The following is a 12,598-nucleotide window of genomic DNA, read 5'->3' on the forward strand; positions in this document are numbered from 1 at the left end:
GCTGTTTTTTAAAGGAAGTGATCCATGGCAGCAGTCCAGCCCCTGTGTGGACCCTACCATAAAAGCAGTGTGTGCACAGCAATGGAAGGAAATGTCTCTTTGCTCAGCCAGTCCTGGGAACAGTCCTGGCTGCCCATGGTACCATATGATGCCATGGTGCTCAAGACTCTGCAGCTGGGCGTAGCAACAAAGCAGTTTGTGGAGAAAGCCTCACAAGAAGGGAAAGGGGAACAGCCAGCGCCTCCTGGTTGGGGAGGCACCAAGAGTGTGGGCAGGAAGTGCTCCTGTAAGCAATTCTTCCTTTTCTTTACAAACAGGGAAGCCCACTTGAGGCTGCTGTGAATAAGGAGAAATTAGGAAAAGCCGTAAAACCTGATTTTCTTTTTAAAAAAAACAAACAGACAAAAAACCCCAAAAAACCACTAAAATCTCTTGGTTTCCTCCTTTTTAAGAACACCAAGAGGGACTGGTAATACAGCAGGGAGATTTCCACCTTCTAGGTCCCTGGTTCCAGCCCAGGCTAGGGGTGCAACAATCAAAAGCCAGGGTGCATCACGCTGCCGCATGGCTTTGAGCAGGGGGTTGGACTAGATGACCTCCTGAGGTCCCTTCCAACCTTGATATTCTATGATTCTATGGCTCCTATGTGCAGAGAGTAGTTGAGCAATTAAAATCTCCTGCCAACTGGTCCCCAGGCTGGCAGGCATGGCAGAGAGCCTGAAGGCTGCGTGGGCACAGAGGCAGGTCATCCTCTTGCTGCAGCAGGTGACTTCCCTGCATCAGGCCTATGCACACTGGAGAGGCTGTGAAGCCTACACCATCTGCAGCTCTGTAGGCAAACAGAGGCTGTCAGCCCAGCCTAAAGTCCACAGGCTGTCAGGAGAACACAGAGCAGTCGGAGCTCCCGTCACCAAGATGATACAGCAGCCATGCTTGTGTCTCTTGGGCTAATGACTTGTGTATGGGTGGTAGGAGGGTAAATGAGGAGAGAAACAGACTATGTGGGAAATAAGTAACACCACCCCCTCCCCCCCGCTGCCCCCACGAGGGCATTTATCTAACAGTGATTGCTACAGAGCTGTTGAAATCTGGTCTGTCTCTGTATTGATGCGCTTTGTCACTATGGTAGCTGCTAGAAATGCACTGGAAGGGCACTTCCCCTCACAGCAGGATGCTGCTGAGCAGCGCCCATTGCTCTTCTCTCCAGAAGTGTCACTGCCATGGATTCTGATTAATTACTCTGTGGCAACCAGCAGGTTCCCATCGCTGTATGACAGCATTAGCATCTTCCCACACCTGCCTATCAGCTGGAGAGCTGGCAGCCGTGCCTAAAGCAGGAGTCTTGAATCTGGGGTTGTCAGTCTCCAGGCAGGTTATGTAGAAAGGATTTCCTAGCAGCCAGGAACTAGCTTCTCCCATACAGCCTCTGTGATTCTCCAGTATTGCCTGTCTTGCACTCATGCAGCCTACAGAACATGCCACCTGTAAGACCCCTAAATCCTGCAGATGCCCAGAACCAATCCATGGCAATGGACTGACCTGCTTGCTGTGACATTGCAGAAGCCCTTTCTAGTTTTGCTCTTTCGTCTTATGAATGGAACACTGCCCACCTCTCCCTGTGCTGCAGCAGCAGTCCGAGTCCTCGTGGCTTTCAGCCTCTCACGCTCACCTCTGCTCCTGCGTCCCCTGCAGTTCATCGATCAGCAGCAGTTCTACTTGGCCCTGGACAACAAGATGATCGTGGAGATGCTGCGGACAGACCTCTCCTACCTGTGCAGCTGCTGGAGGATGACTGGACGGCCGACAATCACCTTCCCCATCTCGCAAACCATGCTCGGTAAAGGGCCCTCTGGCCTGTCTCTTGACGGATATCCAGAAAGGCAAAGTCAATGCAGCCCTTAAACGTAGTGTAGCCTCTTAGCCCCAACCCCTAGAAGATGTGCACTAGGAAGTTCTGTGGAGCTGGTCCGAAGGTCCCAGCTGATCAATGGGAAGGCAGCAGACCTGTGCTGTCATGCTCTGACCTGTTGTAACAAAGCGGCCTTTGGCGGGACACTACTGAGAGTATCAATTCAGGACAAATTGCTTAGAGCATGGCAGTCACAGCCCAAGACTAGGGGTCCTTTACTACTAAGGCGCACTAAACCAGCCAAACAGAGAGAACTTCGGTTTTACCCCACTGGCTAACCAGAAGTCATACAAGCAATTCCCTCAGACACTCCAGTTTCTCAGGATCACCACCAGTGCCACTCCTTATAGAGATGAATGGTTATGAAAACCAATACCCCAGTAAACGAAGAAAAGTTCTCCCAATTCCAAAGGACCAAGCCCCAGACCCAGGTCAATATACCAGTCAGATCTTACCCACAAATCACGCTGTTGCCAATCCTTTAGAACAGGGGTGGGCAACCTGAGCGTGAGAAGGAGCCAGAATTTACCAATGAACATTGCCAAAGAGCCCCAGTAATACCTTGGCAGCCCCCCATCAACCCACCTCCCGCCCACCAGCTGCCCCGCCGCTTGGCGCCTTCCCCTCCCTCCCCACACATCCCAAACAGTGTGCAAGAGGCTCTGGAAGGGGGTGGGGGGAGGAGGGAGGGCACAGCAGGCTCAGGGGAGGGGGCGGGAAGGGGTGGAGTGGAGTGGGGGCAGGGCCTGTGGCAGAGCCAGGGGTTGAGCAAGGATCACCCCTCAGCACATTGGAAAGTTGGCGCCTGTAGCTCCAGCCCTGGAGTCGATGCCGATACAAGGAGCTGCATATAAGCTTCTAAAGAGCTGCATATGGCTCTGGAGCCACAGGTTGGCCACCCCTGCTTTAGAATCTAAAGGTTTATTCATAAAAAGAGAGAAATATAGATGAGAATTAAAATTGGTTAAATGGAATCAAATACATACAACAATTGCGAAGTTTTTAGTTCAGGCTTGTTTCAGGGTTGATGGGATTACTGCTAATTTTAAACCAATCGAGTCTCTGGAGTACAAACGTCCCAGCTTGGGTGGGTCATTCAGAGCTTCAGTTTCAAGCACAGTTCCTCCAGAGGTCAGAAGCAGGATTGAGGACAAAATTGGGAAGATGCAGCTGCCTTTTCTAGTCTCTTGCCATGGGCCCTGCGCTTCCTTTGTTCCAGACACAAGCTGCTCAGCACATGGCTTGGAAGCCTGAGAGTTCTCTCCTTAGGCATGTCCCTGCATGCCTTGCTGAGTCATAAGGTGTATCTGCCTTCTCTCAATGGGTCAGTTGTAGAGCTGATGGTTCTTAATGGGCCATCAAGCAGGCCAGGCAGTGCTGATGCCAAACTGTCTGGGGTATGACCCAGAAGCATAGCACAAGTTTGAAATACAGACAGACATATATATTACTCCTAATACAAAGGTGATACAAACATATAAACAAGATAATCATATTTGGCAAATTATAAAATTTTTGCAGATATCTTACATGGCATATCTGTCTGATTACAGACCTGGGGATTGCAGTGGATGAGAAGCTGGATTTGAGTCAGCAGTGTGCCCTTGTTGCCAAAAAGGTTAACGGTATATTGGGCTGTATTATTGGGAGCGTTGGCAGCAGATCAAGGGAAGTGATTATTCCCTTCTATTTGGCACTGGTGAGGCCACACCTGGAGTATTGGGTCCAGTTTTGGTCCCTCCACCTCAGAAGGGATGTGGACAAATTGGAGCGAGTCCAGGGGAGAGCAACGAAAATGGTTAGGGGGCCGGGGCACATGACTTAAGAGGAGAGGCTGAGGGCACTGGGATTGTTTAGTCTGCAGAAGAGAAGAATGAGGGGGATTTGATAGCAGCCTTCAACTACCTGAAGGGGGTTCCAAAGAGGATAGAGCTAAGCTGTTCTCAGTGGTGGCAGATGGCAGAACAAGGAGCAATAGTCTCAAGTTGCCGTGTGGGAGGTCTAGGTTGGATATTAGGAAACACTATTTCACTAGGAGGGTGGTGAAGCACTGGAATGGGTTACCTAGGGAGGAGGTGGAATGTCCATTCTTAACAGTTTTTAAGGCCCAGCTTGACAAAGCCCTGGCTGGGATGATTTAGGTGGTGTTGGTCCTGCTTTGAGCAGGGGATCTCGGACTAGATGACCTCCTGAGGTCTCTTCCAACCCTAATATTCTATGATTACTTCATGGGCGTTGCCCCAGGAGCCAACATTTGAAACAGGTATACGGCCAATACTTACAACTTTAAATACAAAAATAATACATGCATACAGATAGCATAATCATAACCAGCAAATCATAACCTTTTCATAGACCCCTTGACCTCCTTCGTACAAGATTTGGTGCAACTATAGGACCTTGGTCGCAACAATGATCTATACGGTCACGGTTCATGTCAATAATGTCACACATGTGAAGAACTTGCCTTGCTTTGGAAGGCACTGCATCAAGAGGGAAGGGTCAGACTGAACACCATTGCGGTTGGGGTCTCAGAATACAGATCTTTGTTAAAGAGGCTGCATTGTGCAATATTGGCAAAACATTAGTGTTAAATGCCTCCCTCCCCGCCTATAGGATGTGCCTCCGCCCTCGGGCATTGTGGGTATCTCCAGAATCCATGCCAGCCTAGAGTTCTGCTGTTTAGCTTGAGCTGGTTGTATTTTTATGAATGAAAAGCTTCTTTGTAGAAAAAACTGCCTCATCTAGGACATATTTTTGCAACAATTTCTGTCTGAATTTTCATTTTTCCCCTTCCCTCCCCTCCTCCTTCCTCCATCACTTAAAAAAGAAAAAAATTGTTAAATGGTTGTGAAGGAAAAAGAAGCAATAAAATATTGGCAAAGTGAGCGGTGGCTCCATTTGAGCCCAGTAAAATGGGAACAGAACCGTTCTTCCCTGGTCGGCCAGCCCTGCTGTTGGCCCTACATGGAGAGGGGGACTTTCCTCACACTGCCCCTCTCATTTTCACTGGTGTCCCAGTCTATTTTAAGCCCATTCTGGGTATTTCTAATATAATCCTTGCTGTGGCATCCCATTGCTCTCCCTGCAGTCCCCCTACACTCTAGTACCTGGGGCTGATATTTCATTCCCCTGCCTGTGGAAGCCCTGTCCCTGGAAGCCCTCGAGTTGGGCTGGCTGGGCTTGCAGCCAGGCCCTGTCAGTATAAATCCTAGGTGCTTGGGACGTGTTTGCTTTGCCTGCCCATGGCAGTCTGGCTGGGATCCCCCTATGAGACTGGCATCTGGGAAAGACTTTATATCCTGCCCACTCAGCATCTGTTTCCCTTTTGGAGACTGGCTGCCCTTGCTTCTTTCCACATGGACATTTCTCCCTGATTTCCTCCAGCCTGTCAGGTGCAAAAGTGGCCTGTGACATTACAAAGAGGTTGTTTGATCACAAGGTAATTCTGGAACAAAGGCACTCCCTCGAGACAACTGAGATTTGGCTAGAGGACATCTCACCTGTGCTGAAGAGAAGAAAAAACCCTTCCTGTTCCAGGGCTTGATCCCTTCCATTGCCATATTTGGCAGAGGAACTTGCCCCTCCGGGCCTGTTGCTAGCTTGGGTTTGTAGTGAGACCTTTTGGCTTGTGGGGGAAGTGGAGGGAGCCCCATTGCTTGGCACATCTTAAGTAATCAGCCTGGACAGAACCCAAGTCCATACACTCTTAGGAAACAATCCTGCATTGGTGAGATAAGTTCTACTGGGTTATGGGTCCCTTTGATCTAAGGGCAGGATGAACCATCTCCTGAGGTTGGGTGGAGTCACCTTTGCTCTCACCCACACTCTGTTAATTTCCCTCTCTCTCTGCTATTGATGATCAAGCTCATTCCCATCAATCAGTCCCTTAGTGAGAGGCTTTCTGGCTGCCCTCTTGGAGGTCCCTGTAGAAGAGCAGCTGGGAGGTGACTTGGTGCCCCCCTGCCCCAAAAAAAAAAGCCCTTTGGAAGCCTGTAGTTCTGTCGGAGAACTAGGAATGGATCGGCCAGTGACCTGGCTCCAATGCCATCTGCTTCAGAGGATGTGCAAGAAAACTTGACAGACAATTATAGAATAACCTGCCATAACTGAAGTGCCTTCCTAGCCTTAGTGATTGGTTAATGCTGAGAGGCATGAGGGCTTATATCCCCTCTTCATCTTTATTCTAACTCATGTAATGGTATCATCTCCTTGTCATTGATCTATGGAAATATCTAACCCTTTTGTTTGAATCCCGCTAAACTTTTGTCCTCTGTATCTAGTGGCAATGAGTTCCACATGTTATCTGGTGTGTAAAAAGGTATTTCCTTTTATTTCCCTTAAATTTGCTGCGTTTGAATTAAATTGACTGTTCCTTTGTCCCTTTGGGAAAAGGTGACTAAGAGCATTTCCATCTCTGTCCCACTCTGTATAACTTCCTCATGTCTCCTCACTGCAGTAGTCAATCCTGCTGACACGTGCTGGTGTCTAGCCTTTGAGTGACTGTATACACTGTCTGTTACAGTTCAAATGGTCATTGTTCTCACATGATTAGGAAACCTCTGGCCTCTTTTAGAGGTACCTAATCAACCTAGTTACACCTCATAATCACGTACCTCAATTATGGAGACTACCTGTTGGGCAGAAGGACTGATCTCCTTGCCCTCACTATCTGTCTCTCACTGTCTCTTTCACTATGTATCTTGCCACTGCATGGGTGGTAAGCTGCAGTGCGTTGACTATCACTCTGAGCCCCACACGAGGGTATAGGCCAGCCCTAGCACACAACTGCTTATGCCTGGGACTTCCAAGAAGTCCTGGTTGGGTGTGTCTTGGATGTTAAATGACCTTGTTATTGTTTGGTGCTTTTGTGGAAGGCAGCCTGCTAAAGAGTGAAGGGGAGCCTCGTTAGGCCTGGTCTATGCTACAAAATAAGACTGACCTGGCCTAAACTAGAGTTAGGTTGACGTAAAGCAGCTTGCGTTGATCTAACTACGTCAGTGTTCACACTACAGCCTTGCTCTCACTGATGTACGTGCTCTACTACACTGACATCATCACTCCACCTCCACAAGTAGTGTAGGGCTCATGTTGTTGTCATTAAGATGACAGTGTCCCTGTAGACACTGTATTACTTCCTTTGGCTGTTGGCCGTCATTCTTGTCAATTTCAGGGTTCTGTGCTGGAGCTGTGAAATTGACAAAGTCCACCTCACAGCTTGGGCCATCATTCTGGGATGGTTGGGGGGCTGCTCAGGGAGGAGCTGTGCATGGAGCGGAGAGTCCAGGCTCTCAGCCTCCCACTCCGCCCCTCTTAAGAAGGTGGAAGCCCTCCTGGTGAGGACGTGTGACAATGATCGACAGAGGGTAGTGTGGACATGAGCTGGGCTGTAATCTGGCCTAGCATAGGTTGGTTGATTTAAGTTTATAGTGTAGACATGCCCTGTGTCCCAACACACCAGCTAGGTCTTTGGGTGGCCAGGGAAGCCTTTTTTTAGAATAATAGGGGGGCAGGGGAAGGTCTGTGTGTGTTGGCATGCACGAGGGATTCTCATGGAGTTGTGTCTTTCCAGTGGTTGGAGAGAATCATAAACACTATTTAAATAAATAAATAAATAAATAAATATGTGTATGTGTGTGTGTGTATATATATATATGTGTGTGTGTGTGTGTGTGTGTATATATATATGTATGTATATGTGTGTATGTATGTATATATGTGATTATATATATATAAAAAATATTTTAAAAATGCCCTGTCTGGATTGCCAGGAGATTCTGCATGAATGTGTCTCCCTTGAGTCATTCTCATGGCTGGTATCTCTCTGTCTGTGACAGATGACACTGGAACCAGCATCCACCCGACGGTGCTGGCAATGCTGAGGAAGCTGAAGGATGGGTATTTTGGTGGGGCGAGGTAAGCAAGAGCCGCTGTTCCCATAGCGTGTACCCGCCGGCTGATTGTGCTCCAAGGACCATGTGAAGCAGGGTTTGCAGGGATGCTCCTGTGGCAAAGCATTGCCAGCCAGCTCTGATCTGAGGAGATGCAGTCTCAGCTTAATGAAGGCCCAGCAATGCCTCCTCATTGTGACGTGTTTGACATTCCATCGCTGACTTGGACGTTGGTAGTAACCTTGTCCCTCAGTCCCCCCTCTCTGGGGTAATCCAAGGCGTTTAAAGCCCTAGGGGCAAAGTACTTGGGTTTGGCATACCTTTCAGTTCAAAGAGGGGCCCTATTTTACCCTGTTCAGCTAGGGGCGGGGGTGGTGGTGGGGAAGGAACGCTACTTCTACCCATGGGCAGAAGGGGTCCCAGAGAAGGGGATTTGAAGTGCTTTGCAACAGGAGGTGTTTTTACTAAACCTTCAGTTACAAAGTCTGCACAGGGACATAGACCAACGCATCAGCTGGGAACCTGCAAATCACTGCACAGTCTTGCCCCAAGTTCACAATGCCATGGCCTAACCCTACAAACCCTTATTCCCATTCTTAGTGTCCAATACTTCGATATTGCAGTCGTGGGCATTCTATAAATACCCGAGGTAGATATAAATGTGACTGCATAGGGGAGTAAGCAGTATGCATGGGGGTGAATAGCTTTGGGGGTTGGGTTCATATACTTCACAAAAGAAAAATTCTCTAAATTTTCCCTTTTGTCCCTGAGTGACCTATGGGACTTGCCCTCTGTTCCCACCCCACATCTGGTCCCATCGTCCAGTTTGGCCATGTCTGGGTTCTTTGTCCCCCTCTAGTGGCTGGATCAAAGAGGTTTACAAGTCTGCTACAGTTGTTGAGCTACCAGAGCTGGCTCTTAGCTCAGGCAGGAGAGGCCTGTATGTCTAGGTCCAGAGGTCCCAACTTCGACCCCTACTGTCAACAACCCACCAAGAGGCATTTCGTTAGCTGGTTCATGTTTGTTTGCAAGGTGATTTCAGATAGACCGTCAGGCATTCCTTCCTCTTTCTGAAGTTCCAGTTCCTAGTTGGAGGGAGTGACTGCGGCCCAAGTGCTGCCTCAGCAGTGTGCCATGTAATAGAGGTTTGAAGAGGCTCTTTCTCTTTTCAGCTAACTCTGCATCTGTTCTTGTGTAATGTTCTGACCTCCCAATAACCAAATTGTCCATCTATTTCTGTCCCATTCTGCTTTGGTGGCTGTGGATATCTTGCCCCAGTAGTCTTTCTTCTGACTCTCCCTCTCCTTCCTCCTAATGTCTCAGCAGAAGTCAGTATGGCTCCCTATGCTTGTTTATATTCCCCTCACTTAGCTGGGTTATGGAGAAACATGCAGCACTGGATCGGTTTTTGTTTATTGCTTCTCCAGGCCTGCAGAGGGCGCTCTGAAGTAAAGGTTAAAGCCATTAAAGGTTTGGCCCTTAACACATCTGAGGTCAAATCACACTTAATGATGGTCACAATATTGCACAATATTCCCAGTGAGGGCTGTAGCGGACTAGGGCTCACTGAGCAGTCTGACATTCCAGCCAGTAGCGGGCAGTGCGTGTGGACACATGTTAGCCAGTACACTACAGTTCCATTGGCCCTAGGTTAGGGAAGGAAAGAGGCTGATTCATGCTCTCTGATGCAAAACTAGCAGAACAAGCCCATGGCACTTCTCATCTGATCTCTCCTCTCTGTCTCGCCCAGGACCCAAACGGGTAAGTTGTCTGAGTTCCTGACAACTTCGTGTTGCACGCACCTCAGCTTCATGGATCCTGGTCCAGAGGGTAAGCTCTATGCCGATGATTACGGGCTCAGCATTGACAGCTACAGTGAGCTTGATCCTGAGGAGTGGCTGCATGGCTTTCAATTAGCGAGTGACGGTAAGGAGGAAGGGGTTGGCGACCTTGATGCGCTGGAATAGGCTGTGCTCAGGAGTGCCACGCTTATCTATTAAACCAGTTAACTCTGAGGCTCTCAGCAGAAAGCCTTACTAACTTATTTAGTGTACTTGGATTTCCACCTTGGTTTTGTTCTCCCTTGACCCCCCAACAATTAACCATATCTCTCTAACCTGACTGTGGTGTTAGGAGGATTGAGGGCTGGGTGGATTGCTGACCTGGACATTGAGTCTTTGCTTTTGTGGGTGTGACAGGCAAAAGCCAAGTACAAGGGGAGGAAGCGCTGATTGGAAGCTAAGGAACTTGACCCTCTGCTGTAGGACCAGTGTGGGGAAAATACAGAGGGTGACGTTGCACATAAGCATCTGAATTGGAAAGAACCTGGACAGGACCTGTTTAAAATCCTGGGATATCTTTAGGAAGAGATGATACATGTCTGCGTCCAGTTAGCTATATTAAATAGTCTGGAAGGAAGGTTTTAAGAACTGATGAAAGTGAATGTTTTCTAGCTCCACGTAGAGTCCAAGGTGCCAGTTTTATGGGAAAATGTGTAAGACTTTAGGTCTTAAGTGCTTTGCTGAGTCAGGGCTCTGGTCTCGTGGGCTGTATGTCCTGATATGGAGCCAGGTCAGAGCAATCTGTTGCCCTGTTACAGAAAACACCTCCCTGGCCCTAAAGGCAAAGAGTGTCCTGTTCTTCCTCCCAGGTTGGGCCAGTGTAGCTGGCTGAGATGGTTTGTTTCTTGTCCCATGATGTTGTCCTTGTTTTCTCGTTTCCAAAGATCTCTCATAACCAAGTGTCTGTCCCAATCCCTTTCCTTAACTCTCCTCTATTCTCTCGATTCATCCACTAACCCATTTAGCCCATTAACTGCCTGTAATCAGCTTGCTATTGCATCTCCACCCTCACTCCCAGATAGCTGGTATCCCTGCTCTGGACTTGGCATGGGGTTTTCTTGTAAGTTCTCTTTTTGCATCTTTTTGGCGTGCATACTGCTAATCTAGATTTCCCTTTACTGTGATGTCTGCATCTTAGGGTGCCTGTGACTGTGCCTGTGTGCAGCAGCTGTAGGGCTAAGTTGTAGCCTCTACTCTGGCCAAATGTGCTCCTTTAACTGGAACCTCTTGAGGCAGCAAAACAGTTGAGTGCTCCTGAAGCTTCCCAGATATCAAGGCTACCGTCCAGATGCCTTCTGCAGCATCTCATAGTCCCACATAAGATGATTAAAAATCCCCTGCACAGTATCTTTGAGTGGCGTCTCTGCTTATGGCTATTGCAAAGAGCCCCTGTCTGAAAGCCCTTCCAGATGCTTGCTAGCCAGGGTGCTAGGGAAGTGCCCCATTCAGACCTGAATACCGGGCAGATGCTGAAACATCTCTGCCTGTATGGACGCCCAGACCTGAACACTGGCTAGACACTTTGTACAGGAAATCGAATGAAAGTGTGTGTGGTCTAGAGTAAGTGTTCACATGAAAGCTGTGTGGCCACGCACAGTTAAAGCAAGGGTGTCCCAGCATGACTTTTGCATGCGACTGTCATGGCCTTCATCCTGATGGCATTGCATTTACATAGAATCCATCTACGTTATGTGATATTATAAATGTTCTCCTGCAGGAGGCAGGGTGCTGCAATTCATGCAGGTGCACTGTACTGTAAATCTGTATGGTGTTCTCCATGTTGCATGGCTAGCTAATAACCGACTTTGGTACTGCATGGGCTAGCAATCTGTCACTCGTCATCTGCAACGACCCAGACCCTGCTATCCAAGGATGTTCAATTGCTGCCGCAGAGAGCGAGCGAGAGAGAGAGCGAGCACGGCTGCATGCATGTGTCTGTGTAGGCAAGTGATGTAAATCACACTACAGGCTCGCTTCACTGTTGCTTGAGTGTGTTGAAAACATCTGAGGTGCACTCTTGAGAGAGCCCTGTCAGCAATGTGCTTCCATGTGAGGCAGTGCACAGGTTGTCTTTGTGTTGTAGCCTCTGGGCCCTCTGTGCAATGCAATAAGGCTTTGATGCGATACTGGCTCTGTTAACAGTGTGGTAATGCCGGGGTGGGGGAGGTGTTCAGCTAGCCATCATAGAAGGCGTAGGACTGGCCAGGAGTCCAAGTGCATATAAGCCCTTTTCGCTCCACACCAGACTTGTTTGATGTCTTGGTTACTGCTAATCCTGGGCTGTGGGCAGGAAACGAGGAGATCATGGGGCCAGCAGGTGCCAGGGCTAATTGGGTTTTGACCCCAGGCGGGAGATGGTAGAGTGCAGAGCTAGTAGGATAGAAAAGAGGAAGGGAAGGGGTTTCCATTCTCGCCTGTGATGGCTTGGAGGCAAACTTTTGTCTAATAGTTCTTGATTATCTATTAGAAATAATTTATTCATAATAAGAAATAGCATTTTGAGTCCCATCAGGGCCCTGCTGTGCTGAGTCTCTCACAACTAGGAAGAGACAGTCCCTGCTCAGAAGAGCTCAGTCTGGTTGCAGAGAAGTAGTGCCAAGGGGATGTATCGTGCCAAGGGGAAATGTGAAGGCCGGGGGCCACGGGGCCAAGCAGACTTGTTTTGTGCGAGGCTTGCAGGGTTTGGGCTCATTTCTTTTATATAAGGAAAGGAGATATGAATGATGATGGTGACCCCTGGCAGGAGCCTCATGAATGCAGCTCTCTGCCCACCAGGAGCCAGGCTGGAGAAGAGTTTGGAGTGAAACCAAGAAGCATGGTCATGACTGCACTTAAGCCCGCTGTGATCTCAGTAACTCTACATGTGCTGTTTCCTGGAGCAGCTAGGGTTGAATTGTGCTGGGTGCTTGAGATGCACTGAATTGACTTAATGTGGTGTTGCCTTTTAAATGGATACT

At 48.7% G+C, this 12,598-nt stretch overlaps 1 protein-coding gene across 6 annotated transcripts in view; it reads left to right on the plus strand.

Annotated features, from left to right (window-relative positions):
* PHKA1 (phosphorylase kinase regulatory subunit alpha 1) overlaps window positions 1–12,598 on the plus strand; it is a 73,252-nt gene that overhangs the window by 35,784 nt on the left and 24,870 nt on the right. For all 6 annotated transcript variants that reach the window (XM_073360593.1, XM_073360595.1, XM_073360594.1 and 3 more), the window contains exons 16-18: window positions 1,693–1,837; window positions 7,747–7,825; window positions 9,551–9,726. In XM_073360593.1, the coding sequence (XP_073216694.1) occupies window positions 1,693–1,837; window positions 7,747–7,825; window positions 9,551–9,726 (400 nt within the window). The remainder of the gene's footprint in view (window positions 1–1,692; window positions 1,838–7,746; window positions 7,826–9,550; window positions 9,727–12,598) is intronic.

Source organism: Lepidochelys kempii, chromosome 9 (genome assembly GCF_965140265.1).
Source record: "Lepidochelys kempii isolate rLepKem1 chromosome 9, rLepKem1.hap2, whole genome shotgun sequence".
Lineage (NCBI taxonomy): Eukaryota > Metazoa > Chordata > Testudines > Cheloniidae > Lepidochelys > Lepidochelys kempii.